At 37.6% G+C, this 17,998-nt stretch overlaps 2 protein-coding genes across 2 annotated transcripts in view; one reads left to right on the top strand and one right to left on the bottom strand.

Moving 5' to 3' along the window:
- Positions 1-489: 489 nt before the first annotated feature.
- Positions 490-5,632, bottom strand: taldo1 (transaldolase 1). Its single transcript, XM_077712995.1, has 8 exons — positions 5,436-5,632; positions 2,972-3,095; positions 2,710-2,817; positions 2,464-2,595; positions 2,080-2,255; positions 1,358-1,555; positions 994-1,139; positions 490-929 (listed from the first exon to the last, which is right to left on the bottom strand). Exons 1-8 carry the CDS (start codon positions 5,533-5,535, stop codon positions 897-899), a joined length of 1,017 nt encoding a protein of 338 aa, XP_077569121.1. The 5' UTR covers positions 5,536-5,632; the 3' UTR covers positions 490-896.
- The window catches only part of tspan4a (tetraspanin 4a), an 84,624-nt gene continuing 72,234 nt past the window's right edge, over positions 5,609-17,998 (top strand). The window contains exons 1-3 of the mRNA XM_077712997.1: positions 5,609-5,723; positions 5,802-5,842; positions 9,734-9,850. The gene's annotated coding sequence lies outside the window, so the exon portion shown is untranslated. The remainder of the gene's footprint in view (positions 5,724-5,801; positions 5,843-9,733; positions 9,851-17,998) is intronic.

Genomic DNA, 17,998 nt, shown 5'->3' with positions numbered 1-17,998 from the left:
CATCTTTACTCGTAAATTTCCATCTTTTGACCGTAAAATGACAGTCTGAAGGCATTATGGGTGGATTTATGGTATTTCTGTTGTTGTTGTAATTATCTTGTAAGGACAACGCACAATGTTAAGCTTGCAGACACTGCTTTGCCCATTTTGTTTCAGAACGCCTTGAGAACCTTCTATATGCAACTATAATTAGCTCATTCTAAATAGTCTAGACAAGGCACTTGCCAAACCTATGGCAACTCGAGAGTAGAAATACCTGACTGGTAGAGAAGTTTTGGATGTACAGTAACAGCTTTGTGGTAGTGCATATACAATAATTATGTGCAAAAAAAAAATTGAATAGATAATCGTATTTGTCCAAGACAGTTTTCACAGTACAATGTCGCACTGATTCTGTGAGAACACAAAATCAGCAAATATTTGGATTTATATTTGGATAGCTGATAGTAAAAAACATTCACTATGTACTTAATTGAAACATGACACAACTTCACTGCTTAAAATGTATATTTATTAAACTGGCAAGAATAACATGTAAAATTTGGGGATCAGCATTACAAAGTTGCTTCACATCCCATCGTCAAGTCAATTCAAACATTGGTTCTTCTGGTTAAAATTGCTCATGCACGAGTAGTCACACGATGCAACTCTCTGGAATGATTTAGTACCTTCTGGTTAAATATCTGAAACACCAACATGAGCATCATTTGTCACGTAAGACTTTGTATCTAAAGAGTGGATTGTGAGATGGTCTTTCATAAGAAAAGGTTTGTCAAGTTTGGTCAGAGGGAAGGATACTATTTTGAGATGCTTTCAAATGCCTGTCAAGTGTAAGCTAGCAAACAAGGCAGTCTCAACCCTGAAAAATCAGTGCCACAGGATATGATCCATGTTCCTTACTGACCATTCTTGGCATGAATCAATTTCTCCTGAAAAGATAAAAACACTTATAAGGAAACTGTGCCAAAACCAAATTATCCAAGGGCATCTTACTTTGATTACGGTTTCCAGCTTGATGGCGTCAGCAGCAAACTTGCGAATGCCGTCAGACAATTTTTCAACTGCCATACGGTCCTCATTGTGTTGCCAACGGAAGGTCTTCTCATCCAGTTGGACCTTAGACAGATCGCACCCCTTTGCTGTAGACATAAAACAAAGGCCAAGTGGAAACAGTCACTGTACATTGCAAAATGCAGAAAAGGCCCGTGATAGTTTTAAATAATAATTAAAAAAATAAAATCAAGGAAATAAACACAAATTTCTTCAATTTTGCCACATTCAATTCACCCCCAAAGCTCCAAGTTCAGATGAACAGGATGTCCAGTAATACCAAACACATTTAAATTCACAGTGGTACCTTTTTCCAAATTAAGCATCGGAGTGACAGCACTATGGTCCTGGCTGAGTTCTGCCAGTAGCCCAGGGGAGATGGTCAGAAGGTCGCATCCGCACAGAGCCTTGACTTGTCCAGTGTTTCGGAATGACGCACCCATCACCACTGTGCTGTAGCCGAACTTCTTGTAGTAGTTGTATATTTTTGTCACACTCTGGACACCTTCAAAGCAGGGGTGGAAAAAAACAACAAAAAACAGAAGAATGAGGAAGTTTCAGAAAAGAAACCGTCAGGCTACTTTGATGACTCCCACGTCACGTTTAGAGAAGCAATCAGACCAGACTAGCAAGTCAAAGGGAATAGTAAAAAAAAACAGCAATCCTTATTAAATGTTTTAAGTGTGTAGCTTTGTTTTTCCTACTGCAAAAATTCTGAGCATTTATATTTCATGAAAATTATCATCATTGACTATCAACGCTTAACACTTAAAAGTAATTATTCTAGCTCATTCAAGCAACATCTGATTCCCAACTCTTTGAATGCCGTCGATGGTTAGAAGACATCCAATAGTGTGGCTCTCTTCATCCTTCCATGAATTTAAAAGTGTGTCAAAACATTTTGCTGCCAACCTTCACAGTTCCAACCTGTTGAATGTCTTGCCATCATTTGCAGCCAACAAGTTAAACACCAAATAAAGTATGTCTAGTTGCTTGATTAATAATGTCCAATAAAAAGGAAAACTATACCTGGGTCTTCATGTGGCTCGTAGGTTTTCCGGTCGGTGTTTTCCTTGTACCAATCGAGGATGCGCCCGACAAAGGGCGAAATAAGCGTCACCTTTGCTTCTGCACAGGCTACAGCTTGTGCAAAAGAAAAAAGGAGGGTCATATTGCAGTGAACGCCATGCTTCTCTTCCAATTCCCTGAAATAGAACAAATAGCATTTTAGTCATAATACAAGGTAGACATTTAAAAACAAACATACTAAAAAGACTCAATCAACTATAATTTGTCTTTCACTACACTTTATGGTTTGCCTTTGGACGAAAGTGGAGATTTATTCTCTTCTCTCTTGGCTCTTCCTGCCAAGAATATGAAGAAAAAAAATATGATGCGACTCCACAAACTCACTTGCCAGCTTGGATTCCCTCCCATGTTGATGACAGCTTGATGAGCACCCGATCCTTGCTGATTCCAGCTTCCTCGTAGAGTGCAATAAACCTCAAAGCCCTGGCCAGCATTTCATCTTTGTCGAAAGACAGTCTGTAAGATACAATTACCCTTATTATAGTAGTTAACAGTAACTATTTATGAATTGCTTCCTAATGTGTGTGAAACAAAATCTCAGTCTTGGTCAACGCCACTATGTGCATTTACCTGGCATCCACCTCAGTTGAGACCCTGCCTGGGACCTTCTTGAGGATCTCGAGACCAAAACTCACATACAGCTTGTCCATGGTGTTGGCAATCTGCTCCGCCTCAGTTCTGAAAACAAAGAAAAAGACGATTCCACTCCTTCACTTTTGAAAATAAACGTGTAGTTTTCTTATTTATTACTCATACCCTATGAACATGGTTTAGAAATGCAGATCACTGCAGGGAAGAACACTTTGATCGAAATTCAAATGCAGCCTCTTACCCGCCCTTGGCAATGCCGTATTTGATGGCCTGATCCAAAAGGTTCTGGTAGGCAGGCATTTTGGCAGCAGCTAAGATCAGAGACGGATTGGTGGTGGCATCCTGTGGCTTGTACTCATCAATGGCTGCAATACAGTGACAACAATTCAATTTATTAGTGAGCTAAAAGTAATTCGTACTTTTTTGTAGAAGGGTACAATTTTATAAATATAATGGCTCCATTTTAAACAGGTAAAAGTTAAACTTTTTGCCATTGCAAATTATTGGTTCCCCCAAATATCACAATTAAACTTTTCACTAGGCTGTTTTCAGTTACAAGCGTGAATAAAAGAACAATGACCAAATGTAAAATTGCATTCAAAAAATAATCTGCATTCCGAAATAATGAAAAAACTAGATAGTTCAGTTGTTTACACCGTTCGCAAGCCATATTTTGTTTTAAAGGAAAAGCATTTGAAGAGCTACAGTGTTTTTATTCATATGAAACCCACAGCCAGTGAAAAGCTACAACAATGAAATGAACAGAACAGCATTTTTAAACGCTGGCCTGGGCTTTCTCAATATACCTATACATGACAAGCCTTTTCATCCACTCTAATGTGGCCTGGCCTGAACACCACTTGGAAGCACTGCCAAGTCTCCAGAAAACTAACCTAAACCCCTTCGGAAGTATAGTAGCCAACTTGGTCATATTGATAGTAAACCAATATAGATACATAGTGTTGCCATCATTATAAGGATTGTAACTTTTTAAAGGCTACAGATATTTGGATTTTTTGTGCAAAATATGGCTCTTTATCTTTTGGTTTGCAGACTCCTGGCAGAGCCAATAACAGCCTGTCAAAATGTCCGGACTTTCTGATTGACCCATCAATTTTCCACCCTTTTCAAGTGCCAATGTGCAAGTTATAATGTCAGGATCAGCAAAAAAAAGGAATGTCAACAATTTCTTTCATGTTTTGATGCAATTGACACTGTCCACAGTCCAGTACATGTTTACACGTCACACACCATCCTTCCAGTTATCGGATTGCCGATGCTGTGCTGCATTGTGAAAGCATTTCCACTGACAATATACTTCACTGGTTTCTGGCAGCTATATTCTGAAAATTAACAGATAGAATAATGATCACATGATAGAAAGGTAGCCTGTTACATTGTGACAGTTGCTAGGGTTAGGCAGAAGCTTAATCCAAAAATATTAATATTTGATCCTGGAATACTTTGATGGTTAACGTGATTCCTGCTGATAAAACTTTGATGAGAATGACTATTGTTAACAAAGGTGACAGTTTTAAATTAAAAGATTTTCAGATAGTAGTGTCCCTTGCAACTTTTTCAATGCAAAAGGTGTGTCACAGCTCAACAAATGTTGGGAAACACTGCCATAGAGCATCTAAAATTGTTGCATACTGTGAGAACTGCACAACATTTCCTCCAAGCCCATCTTGCATCATAAACTCAAGTTAAGAAAGTTTCTTGTGTTGCTCCATATAGCCACATACTGGCATTTGTTGTGCAAAAGGGAAGTTTGTTGACCCATCATGATAGTAATTAATGAAACAAAGCATATTATTTCTTAAGTTACCACACTTAAATATGCGCTTTGGTTCAATAAATGTTGGAAAGAAGACAGAACATGTGCATTCGAAATCAAATTTGCCATCTTAATACAACTTTTGGGCACTTACATCAGGTGCTGATATAATACTATAAAGTGACATTTATGAATACATGATGGAAAACTTGAGGAAACTATGAAACATTTTTTCCCCCCCTGAATCCAACCTTTGTTGAGAAAACAGCTGTCACCGTGACTCTGCAAGAAGTCTGTTGCATTTGCATCACCTTATCAAATTACTACACTTCTTTCATAAGCCGCTGCAGGAAATTTAAATGGCATGCAAGACAGGAAGGTAAACCAGGAAGTAAAATCGAAATGCATTTCTTGTATAACGATGAAGCAATGTATTTCTTCCCATTAATAGACACTGCACTGTTAAATAATGCACGAAAATATCAGGTAAACTAGGAAGTAAAATCGAAATGCATTTTTTGTTTAACGATGAAACAATATATATCTTTCCCCATTAATAAACACACTGCACTGTTAAATAATGCACGAAAATATTAATATAAAACTACTTGCACTAAAACTTTTTTGCTTTAAGACATCCTCCAGAAAAAAAAAACTAGTTGGATACTTGACTACTTTTCAGATTAAACACGTTAATCGGATTACTATAATTTGCCCAATGACTTTAAATAATAATAATTTTAAAAAAAAGTTCCTGCATATATTAGCGATAGCTGGAGGAAAACCACGGGCCCTGTTATCTTGATGCTACCATGTGTAGCTGCCACACTCGGGTTTATTATTAACACCGCGGTCATTCACATTCATGATGGACTTCGCTTAATCCAGCAAGCTAACCGGATAGCATTAGCCGCTAATATAATTTTACCGTTAAAGTCCCCCGTGTCGGCCACCACCACGGTGTGCTTCTTCAGCTGGTTGAGAGCTGACTCCATTTTTCGTCGTTTGTCCGGAGACGCACTGAGCATGATGTGCGGGTCCTGCGAGCTTTTTATACACAAGCAACACGTGAGCGCGGACGGAATGTGAGAATGACGGGAGCGAGCAGCAAATCCAGGAAGGACGAAACCATCGGGAACGCGCACGCTCAACCGAGAAGCCAAACGAGAAGTTCATCCAAACGGCGTGACAAGTTCTCTATGTGGAAAAAAATGAGGTATTTCACGAAACTGCAAGATTTTAAAGCTTCATTGTCTCATTCATGCTAATTTGTTTTTTTTGGGGGGAATTTCAGAATTTTCGTCCTCGTCGATGTTACTTCCAGGTGGCCTATAGGTAATTAACACTGATTTGAAGTGAAATTAGGACATGTGTTCTGTGTTTTTGTCTGCTCCACTATGAAGCTAAAAATATAAATACTAGGCTTCTGTATCTTTGAATTGAATTGAGTTGAATGCATTTATTGTCATAAAGTTTGAGAGTATAATGAGATTTAAATCTTCAACATGATGTGCAGAAATAAATAATAAAAAACTATAAATAAGTAGTCAACATAAATAAGTACACAACATAAATAAGTAGTCAACATTATTAAGTAGGTAACATGAATAAGTGATCACATAAATAAGTAGTCAGGTACAAAAACTGCCTTAAGTGGTTAGCAGCCTATGGAGTTTTAATGCAAGTAAAAGATTTACAAGATTTTACTAGAAATTAGTCTAGAATAGGTCCTCCTAGGTGAGTATGATGACATTGTGTTTGTATATTCATATGAAATCCAAAGCGAGTGATAAAATACAACAATGAAATGAACAAGACAGCATTTTTAAATGCTGGTGCAATTTTTGGATCTCGATTTTGACCCCATCTTTGTAATTTAGGCCAATCATGAAAAAATATTTAAAAATGTATATTTTAGGTGGCCCGGCGGCTGAGTGGTTAGCGTGTCAGCTTCTCAGCTCTGGGCTCTTGGGTTCAGATCCCGGTCGGCCCACCTGTGTGGAGTTTGCATGTATGCATGCAGTGTGGGTTTCCTCCAGGTACTCTGGTTTCCTCCCACATTCCAAAGACATGCATGGTAGGCTGATTGGACACTCTAAATTGCAGCTAGGTATGGGTGTGAGTGTGCATGCATACTTGGCCCAGAGGGCTTGCGGCCATTTGAATGTAACTTAAAAGTCTCCTACTTATGCAAATTGGAAATGAAGAATACATTTCCTGCATGCGGGCGGCCCAGTGGAGCGAGTGGTTAGCACATCAGCCTCACAGCTCTAGGGTCCTGGGTTTGAACCCATGTCACGTCCACCTGTGTGGAGTTTGCATGTTCTCCTATGGCCTGAATGGGTTTCCTCTGGGTACTTCAGTTTCCTCCCACATTCCAAAGACATGAATGGTAGGCTGATTGGACACTCTAAAATTGCCCCTGGGTATGGGTGTGAGTATGCATGGTTGTCCGTCTCATTGTGCCCTGTGATCAGCTGGCCACTGATTCAGGGTGCCCCCACCTCTAGCCCGGTGTGAGCTAGGCTAGCCTCCAGCACCCCCTGCAACCCTAATGAGGATAAAGCGGTTAGAAAATGAGATGAGATTTCATGCATGCGCACATGGGTATGCAATAACCATATTATTATGCCAAAAGCAGGCCTGTGCTCCTGTGCCATATATTGTTCCCATCATAATTTCAATAAAATTTAAATAATTCATTTCATACAACCGCTCTGTTAAGATATGCATAACCTCTTCTTTCCATCATGCTTCTGGATTAAAAAGCTATATCTTGCTCGGTGCCCGTAGTTAGTTGGGATAGGCTCCAGCAACCGCTTATCCTCACAAGGGTCATGGGGGTTCTGGAGACTATCCCACCCAACTACAGGCAGCAGGTGGGGGACACCCTGAATTGGTGGCCAGCCAATTGCAATGCACAAGGAGACAGACAACCATTCACACTCACAGTCATCTCTAGAACCAATTTAGAGTTTTCAACCAGCCTAGTCTGCATGTTTTGGGGATATGGGAAGAAATATTTGCTCAGAATTTTACTTGTATGTCAAATTCCTCGAATGTCGGGGTACTCGTTTATCGGTGCTCGGACGTTTGGTCGCCGGTCTATTGGTCGCTGGTCTTTTGGTCGCCGGTCTTTTGGTCGCCGGTCTTTTGGTCGCCGGTCTTTTGGTCGCCGGTCTTTTGGTCGCCGGTCTTTTGGTCGCCGGTCTTTTGGTCGCCGGTCTTTTGGTCGCCGGTCTTTTGGTCGCCGGTCTTTTGGTCGCCGGTCTTTTGGTCGCCGGTCTTTTGGTCGCCGGTCTTTTGGTCGCCGGTCTTTTGGTCGCCGGTCTTTTGGTCGCCGGTCTTTTGGTCGCCGGTCAAATGGTGACAGAGTTTACTGTTAAAACCAGCTCTCAAAATTATATTCATGAGAGAGTTTAATATCTAAGAGAGAGAGTTTAATATCTAAGGGAGAGAGTTTAATATCTAAGAGAGAGAGTTTAATATTTAAGAGAGAGAGTTTAATATCTAAGGGAGAGAGTTTAATATCTAAGAGAGAGTTTAACATTTAAGAGAAAGAGTTTAATATCTAAGTAGTTTTTAATATCTAAATACATTTGACCGGCGACCAAACGTCCGGTCACGCGTTTGTCAAGGTATTACTGTATTCCCCAAGTGTACTGAACATTGCTTTTGACGCTGCGCCATCAGCAGATAAATGAGCATATAGTATCAAAGCACTTTGAGTGACTTAAAGGTAGAAAAGCGTTATATACATATTGTAGCATAATAAGATTACTATTAAACTCATCGCATGTCATTGAGAATGATAGATGATGTTCATTTGCCCCTGCCAATCTAAATTAATTTGACATCTCGCACCATCAATGAAAACCAATGAGCCGAATGAGGGTGGTGTGGGGCGTATAAAAACAACAACATGCATACTAATGTGTGCATGAAAAGGTTAACATTTCAGGATAAATATTGGATAACACGGGTGGTTGGATGGATAGATTTAGGGGCAAATAATAAGTGTTTTCTACCTCACGATAGAGTTGTCCAAAGTCTGTTGACCTTTCCGACAAGGGAATGTTTTATATACGTATATATGTTTCACAAAGGGGAATGCAGATTGTTAAAATGACGAAGTGGTATAATATCCAGTGCTGAGTCCTCAGAGAAATAAACAAGTACAAGACAAATAGCTCAAACACACTCACATGGAATTATGTTGGTTACAAAATTAGATATACAGTCGAATTTATTTTTTATTTGCCTCAAGTTTTATGGAGGTAATTTTCAATTCTGACAAAAATTTGATCTATAAAATTGCCAGCCCCTGGGGACATTTATACAAGATGTAATGATTGTCTCCAGGCAACCCTGGTACCAATATATTGTATATTCAAGATTAAGATGACTTCAGAATAACAAAATAAAAAGTAGGATACCTCTGTCTATTGTTATTGCCAATTTCGAGTCTTACAAAAATCCCCCAACAATGCAAGAGAAAATTAACATACAATTATGTTAACCCCTGTTAAATAAAAAAATAAAAATTAAAAAGAACGAGACAAAAAAAAACATTTTTTTGTATAAGTATGACATGAAGAAGTATTTATGGTGAGTGGTCTATGGCTAACCACAAACAACGTCACAGCCTTACTTAACATAATAATCCTACCTTTGTCATCACAGTCATGTACAGTACAGTAAATAATATATTTTGTGGTTTAAAAAGTTTGGGCACCCGTGATCATGTTCAAGATTTCCATTTGTTTTTGCACGTGTGATCCTTTGTAGACAAACTTTATATAATTCACATGTTGAAGTTTGGGCAGACCTAAGGTGTACAAACCAATGCATGATGGAAGATTAATAGAAACATAAATATGTATATTTGTTTTCAACACTGTCAACACTTGCCAAGGCCGCAGGGTGCTGGAGCATATCCTAACAGTTTTTGAGCGATAGGCAGACTACAACATACTAATATTATGGAAACAACAACTTTTGAGTGTTACTTAGGGTCCAATCATGATTTCTAATAGAGAATACAGAGGGAAAAAAATCATTGCTAATATTTATGCTTTAGAATGCAAAAATAGTCATCCTAAAGATCCTCAGTGTAAAATGAATACATACAATTAATACAAACTAATACAGTTTATTAAATTCAGTTTTTCTTTTTATAGTGTTACTATTTGAGCTACCACTAGATGTCAGTATTTGTTTTTACAGGTCGAATGTCATTCACACGTGCCTCCATATACAGTGGGAGGGAGAGAGAGTCTACATGGGAGGAAAAAGCTTGAGTAGAGAAACCAGATTTACACCGAGCCTGAGCCCTAAATAAGAGTAAGTCATTTTCCTCTTTTCTCATTTTTCTGTGTGTATTTTAACTTGAAACACATTTCATGTAATTCAGAATGCTTTGTTTACTTGAAGTCTCTTTTGATCATCTTCTAGTTTGTGGATGCTTTGGCTCATAGAACTTTTTTTTTTTTACTTTTGACTGATGAATAGAAGCATTTAGTATTTTAATTTGGGTAATCAGGATTTGTTCTGTATAGTGTTTGTCCCCTAAATTCCAGAATAATAGTTGTATTTGCTTTACATGAGGGTGCAGTTACATGAATCATGCTTAAAGTTTATGTTCAAAGTTGTTTTTTTAGGGAAAAAGAAGTACAGTACTGTATGTTCACTCTCTCATATTTAAGTTACTGTGGACATTTTCAAATCTCTATTTGCGAACATTTTATTTTGATGGATCCTGTGAGCTTTGATGAGCCAGTATCCCTAGACCACGATTTAGGCCAGAAATAAACTCGTGGATAACAACAACATTTAAAATACCAACCATTCCTGGGAGTATTTCCACTCTTCAGTCCTTTTGTTTCTTTGATAGTTTACAAAATGTTTGTCTCCCTCAAGACTTTTAAAATATCTCTCAGTAGAATTCCTCACCTCCCAAACTGCCCATATGTTGGCACATGTTCTGAAAATTTGAAACATTTTAATATTTGCATTAAAATGGATTGCTAAGGCATTAGTAAAGTTACATTTAGGTGGAAGTTTGCTAGGACAAGGCCATTGCTACACTAAAAACATGCTCTTATTTTCACAAATGCTCATTTGTTAATGCATAATTTATACTAATATGTATATTATTATTTATTATATAATTCATATATGGATCTATAGCTTGGTGTCCTCCTCGTCATCACCTTTGCATAAAAACAAAATTAATATTTCACTCATAAAGACCAAGTACTTTGTGTCACAGTATAATTATGTATCACTCTGTTTTACCATGTTCATTGAATTAGGTGAACATAATTATGCCTCTTATAGACTTTTAAAAAATCATGTAGTTCTGTATATAAAACATATTTGGGCATATTTAGAAATCAAATAATTACTGTTAAGGATGACAGGCACTGTTCTGTGCATAAAATACATGATTATATTATTAGCTGGGATAGGCTCTAGCACCCCCTGCGACCCTTGTGCGGACAAGCTGTTCAGAAAATGAATAAATGATTGAGGATGAAGTGCTGCTTTCATGACTGAAAGTACTCTCAATGTTTTACTGTGTTTATGTGCACTTTGCCCTTGATTTCTCTTCAAAAGTAAATTTCTCATTCGGGGTGCTAAACAGCTCTGTCTCTGGTCGTCATGGTAATGGAAAGCTCTGCGAGTGATGTGAGCCATAGCTTATTTGCATAAGTTCCCAAACTGGCTGATTTTATAAGTGGAGGCTAAGTATGTGATTGTAGATTGTTGGGTTATTTTGATTAATGCTTGTAAATGAACCTATTAGATGAAAATTATGTTGTGTCATATTTTTGTAATTGTGTTTAACTCTACTTAAATACAGCTGAAGAGTGCACATAAAAGTCTTGCAGTCAGTTGGTAGATGTGATTGTCGTTAACGATTTTTGGTAGTCTCAATTAACATGAAACAAATGCTGCAAAGATAATTAAACAGACATTGATAACGCTGGAATGGAACATAGGTACAGCCTTGCAATTTCTAGTTCTCCACTTGATGCTTCGATTCTTTCTATAATCCATGTGTGCTGGAACATATTAAATAATTGAAGTCAAGAAAGCTTTCTTGTCCTTTTGGGTATAGCTCGCTTCAGGAGAATAGCTAGTGCCTAATAATCAAATTACTACATCAATATAATGGTAGCGAACATCATTGAAACATTAAATTATTTGAGGTTAATACTCAGGAGTGTAGTATGTTCTAAAACACTATCAAAAGGCACTTTACTTCTGCTCAGAACTATGTGAGAACTTCCTTCCTTATCATCATTTCCCCTCCTTGATTTTGGCACAATTACCAAGAAGGCGTATTGACTATTATAGTATTGATTGATCTCTATTTAGTTTTGGGTACACAGAAAAGCATGTCTACTGCCAGCTGTCCCCAAATGACAGTCAAATGCTTTATTTCTTATGAGACATAGAAAGCTAATGTTCTTTATATAACCTAATGATCCCGTTTTCAGGATGTACATGGAGACAGTTACATAAGAAAAAAAGGAGTCGGCTTCCTTTTCCTGTGTCCTTCCATAGCTTGTCATGTCTAATGTGATGAAGTGATGGCTCAGGACAGTTGGCAGTATTAACCGGTTGTTGTTTATGATCAACTGTAGTCAAGTAAATGCTTATAGCAACACAACATTGTTTGCATGTATTTTCAATGGGTAACATTCCATAAGACCAAATGTTATTTACAAGGACATGGTGGAAAATCTTGTTCACTGGGTGTTGAGTGTTTTCTTTAATATTCACAGCTACGAGTGGGTGTTGTTTGTCCAAGTCCATTTCTGTGGCTCACTTGTGGGCTTCTCTGGGTGGGGCACCAGTCTGCATATTTGCCCCGAACACTGACTTTACTATAGATGATGAAAAGGGGACTTCTGTATATGGCTGTCTAAAGGCAAATTTGTGGTATTTTTCCCATTTCCCCCCCAGTTTCTTTCCTGTTCGGATTCAAGTAGTTGGCAGTAGGTCTGCTTCACATTTCTGAGATAGAGTTCAATCCGCTGTGGGTTCTGACCTTCCGATTTAGAGTTTTCATGTTCTCCCTATGCCTATGTGGGTTTTCTCTAAGTACATTGGTTTCCTCCTTTGCATGGTAAACTGGTTGAATACTTTAAATTGTCTGTTGGTATGAATGTGAATGGTGTTTTTTTTCCATTGTCCCCTGCGATTTGCTACAGCGCCCCCTGCTATGCATGGTTTGTTTTGATTGAAGCGGAACAGAAAATTACTGAATGACTTTAAGCATTTCATTGTTTTGGTTTTGTTATTTTTAAGGAATTAGCTTGAAAATTCCTTAGTCTGTCATTGTCAAAGCTTGCATTTGTTTCCACCAAAAAAAGCATAAAAATTTAAATTTGGTCTTCACAGGTCTGATTTATTGTTTAACCAGTCCTTTTAGAATATATAAAACACCACCAGCTCGGCCTTGTATTTTCAAAAGAAGCTATTTGGTCTCCTCAATGAGAACTCGCCACAGAATGAAAACCGCAGACTGCGACCAAAATCTTACAAGGCTGCACACTCCGAGCCTAACACCCAGTTTAAGATTCATCCCCATGCTGTACGCCCAAAAAAATGAACAGTGGTTTACTCCTTTGTTTTGTGTTTGTGTGTGTATGTGTGTGCATGTGCTACCCTCCTTTATTTCCACATCATCACAGCTATTAAAACATTTCCATAATGAGGCCCTCTACCATACTACTAATTTAAATGTTTGTATGGAGTGTTTTCTCATTATGTGGTAAAAATAGGAGCTCTGATTTAACATAGCATGTTATTTTTAGTTCTTTTAGGGGGCTTTGGGAGCTGAATAATCTAAACATATAATTTGCTTTACTGGGGTTATACAAACATGCTTGCACTCCACATACTGTGCGTGGATAGTGTGATAAATGCACTCCTACTTTCAGCCACCCCCACAGACTGAGTTATTATTATTGTCTTGATTTGTTTGCCAAATCCCTACATCTTGTGTACTATATGTACATTTCATATATATTGGTGGATGGTGAAAGAGTGATTAGCTCGTCCGCCTCACAGTTTTTATAGGCACCCCCGATACACTTGTGAAGAGAAGTGGCGTGGAAAATAAATGATTGAATATTTGTTAAATAAGTTAAAATAGGCCAATTGTGAGAATTGCTGTGTAAATTGCTTCAAAAGGGTGAGAAACCCATTAATGTTTTTTTAATTCTTCCAGCCCCACAATAGCATTAATTTTCACCTCTTGTTATAAGAACTAAACAGATCATCTTAAGAAGGAAGGAGTTTGTTTGTCTGTGAAGCTCTTTGGGATCCTTTGGTGACTTAGGGCTATGTAAAATTGACTTTTTAAATTGCTCTTTGCACTTTTATCCAAGGTTGGTTTGGATTGATTCGGATTTTTTGGTTTGTTTTTGGGCTGGTGTCTCACTCTTTTCTAAATCCTAATAGTGGTGGGCTATTTTCTATCTTCTGACTGATTCTGATCCACTGACACGTTTGGTTTTGTTTGGTTAACAATCAAAATGTCTAGGAATAGTTGTTCGTCTCCTCGTGCCCTGCGATTGAGTCTGCTGGGATAGGCTCAGCACCCTCTGTGACCCTTGTGAGGATAAGCGGTTCAAAAAAATGAATGAATGAATGTTTAGGAAGTCAGAAAATGTTCTACTAAATAATCCACTTAATTGACACACTTCGTAGTTATTATTACAGAGTGCTGGATTTAAGGTATGCATAAACAGTCAAACTTATATTTTTACATTTTTTTTCATGGAACAATATTTGAAAATTTATCAACAAATTGAACCCCCTCCCCCCCCCCCACACACACACACACACATTCACACTGCCTACAATGAAAGCACATGCATTTTCATCAGAATTTCCAGTCGTACTTTTATCATTGCAGTGTTTTAAGGGCAAACATGGAAATTGAAGTGTGCCCTGTGATGGTAGCAATCAGTGCAAGGTGTAATTTGCCTTTCATTTGAGGGCTTTTGGGATCATTTTTAGGTCTTCAGGAGCAAAATAGCATAAAGGTACAGCAAAAGGATAATTGGAAGAGAATATGGAAGTAAGTAGGAAAAACAACACATAAACACATGAAAATACGATTAAAAGACGGCATGTGGTGGGAATAACATTTGGCCTGATTAATTATACACTTGGCTTCATTGGCTGACAAAACGATAAATAATGTTATTCATGATCTTTTTTGGGGGAATAATTTTTTACAAACCGTGTAACTGACAGTCACATTCCCGCAACAAATAGAGTAGTTTGATGTAACTAACAACCGAGTTAGCAAGGTAGTTTTTTTCTCATCACAGCTTGAAAATTATTTGCCATAGTGTCAAAAATGTTGAAAATTGGGAGCAATACTATACTCATGCTTACAGCCTGTATCAGAGGTAGACTTTTTTTCAAAGTACGCTTGATGTGTCTCTAATACCACGAGTTCAACTTTCTCACATTTCTAACTAAAGTGTACTTGTTGCAACTCATAATATCTTCTATTTTAAGTTGCTAGTATTTTATTCATGAAGTTACCTTTGTTGTTCAACAAGACCCTCTCACTCCTTACTGAAAAATAAAATGTATCATTCAAAATAAGACAATCCATCATAGAATGTTAGCCATTGTGTGATACATAATAAAGTGCTAACTCCATAATGAATTATTCATCAGGATGAGCGACAGTATGTTTTTTGCTTATCAATGCTGGCTACTTTATTTCTGCCATAACCTTGCATACAGTTAACTCCTACAACATATATTATTATTCTTGTCTCCAGCTTGTAATAAATAGGGCTTCAAAAGAACTGTTCATAATGTATGAAACATCCAGGTTTTATAGATAATCAATGGATAATCAATTCTTTTTATTGCTTATCCTCACCAGGGTGATGCATGTGCTGTAGCCCAGCTGGCTTTAGGCAATGTAATCCTTGTTCAACACATACAGTATAGACAAACAACCATTTACATTTTATGGATAATTTAGAGCCTGCAATTACTACCCTTTTATATTGGTTTTGCAATATGAAAGGAAATGATAGTACTCGGTGAAAACCACAGGGAAAACATGCAAATTCCACACTGTAAATCGAGACATACCATTCACACTCACAATCACTCCGCTACTGAGTAAGAATCAATCCCACGCTGCCTGCCCTGGAGTCAGGCAAATGTAATACCACAACATTATCAGCGACTCAGGCAACTGTGTATTGACTCTCGTTTAAAATGGGTTTCAATGTGATTGGTTTGGAATCTATACACAGCATATCCCCATTTATGGGAGGCTGGTCACGATTGTGCTGTCAGATTATATCTGTTCATTGAAATTCTGCTTTCAAATTCATTTTAATGTCATTATTTTTACCACAGATTTCAGTATAAGCAGCCGTGTATAATGACAATAGAGGCTTTTGATTTGATTTGATTTATATAATCAAAATTAGCCACTTGTAAAATCAAGTGAAAAAAATGTCACCATATATTACAAGTGGGACGGTTGCTTAACTAATGAACAATCAGGCCTTCAATGACATCAGCAGTTCCTATCCTTGATAGGCTCATAAGAGTAAAACACTGATCAAATCTGACAATAAAAAATAACCTTAGCGATGGCACACACATGGGATGCAAAATAGGAAGTGTACCCATGAAAGCATGATAGTAAAGAGTAGACAGCAACTATTTTTTTAAATGGGATGCTGCTGACCTGACATATTGCTCCACTTTGTGCTTTTATATTTACATAGCCAACACATTCAATATTTAATGAGCTTGATACATTTTTATTTATTGATTCATTTGTTTATTATCCGTATTGCTGCTGATGAGGGTCACAGTGATGCTGGAGCCAACTCGGCTGACAAAGAGCAGTTGACAGCGTATATCCTGATTTGGTTGCCAGCCGATTGCACGGCACACACAGTGCTGTACTTTATTGACAAACAAGCTTTCAAACTAACATTGAGCAAGTCAGGAAATGTTGGAGTGCTCATATGATCTACAATGGATGTTTTTGGAATGGGCGATCGAACTGGACTACGCAGAGAAAGCTCATGCAACATAGAGAGAACTTTCAAACGGGTGTTGTACTGATATAATTTTTTGGCTCTCTGCTTAGATAATTGCAGATACACAGGGGAACTTAGCAGTGTTGCTATTATGGAAGACTCACATCAGTCTTTAGAGCAGGGGTGGGCAAACTGGTCCTTAAGGGCGTCTTGATCTTTTTTCCAACCAATCCAGCACAGACAGTTTAACTAATGAGGTTTCTGCTGAAACAGGGAGCACCTAACTGCAATCTACTGATTGTACTTCTAAGATACCAGATTGGTGAAAAGGTGTTCCTTTGATGGGTTGCAACCAAAACCGCTGCAACCTTTTGTGGAAAAGTTTGCTTGAGAGACTTTGAATGCAACCCAAGTAACAATGCCATCAAGAAGAACCGAGAAAGACAATTTGTTACAAACCTACAGGGTTTAAATGGACAGAAATAAGTATCGGTTTATAGTCCTGAAATGATGGTAATAAAGAGGATTTCCAATAGAAAGAACTGATTTCATGACACATTGTTTCAGTTCTTAAGAGTCATGAGTGGATAAGCCTGTGTCCATTTGAATGAATTTTGCAGCTTTGTGGTTTTAACAAGTGATCTGGAATTAATGATGGATTGAAACAGTTTTTATATATATATATATATATATATATATATATATATATATATATATATATATATATATATATATATATATATATATATATATATATATATATATATATAAACTGTTTCAATCCATCATTAATTCCAGATCACTTGTATATATATATATATATATATATATATATATATATATAAATATATATATATATATATAAATATATATATATATAAATATAAATAAAAACAAATAATGTTAAAGGCAGCTAATGTGAGGTCGGGTGTCTTGTGCAGTAGCTTGAGCAGGGAAACCCAGAGTTCACACATACATACATCTAGCTTCATCACAAACACCTGGTTGGATGTTGCTGGAAAAATTCTCCAGGGAGGCATCCTAATCAGATACCCGCGCCGCCTCATCTAACTCCAGTCGATGCGGAAGAGCAGTGGCTATACTCTAAGCCCCTCTCGGTGAACTAGATTCTCATTGTATCTACAAGGGGGAGCTTGGACACCATGCGAAGGAAACTCATTTTGGACACTTGTATCCAGGATCTTGTTCAAATTTGTTTTTATAGAATTTTTTGATTGTGATTGAGTTGTGTTTTTATCTTACCTGGGTCATTTGTGTTTTGCTTGCAAAATATTGTAAGAAAGACCAAAAATAAATGTTATCACATAGTGGTCTTTCAACAATTTATTAAAAAAAATGCTGTCAATACATTTTCTTCTCCACCCGAGGGTGCAGTGTTTCCTCCACTAGACTTGGGTGTGGGCAGTCTGGTTTCAAT

Source organism: Stigmatopora nigra, chromosome 3, assembly GCF_051989575.1.
Source record: "Stigmatopora nigra isolate UIUO_SnigA chromosome 3, RoL_Snig_1.1, whole genome shotgun sequence".
Classification (NCBI taxonomy): Eukaryota; Metazoa; Chordata; class Actinopteri; order Syngnathiformes; family Syngnathidae; genus Stigmatopora; species Stigmatopora nigra.
The sequence above is the reverse complement of the archived record's forward strand: the minus strand, read 5'-3'. Positions and strand labels throughout refer to the sequence as shown.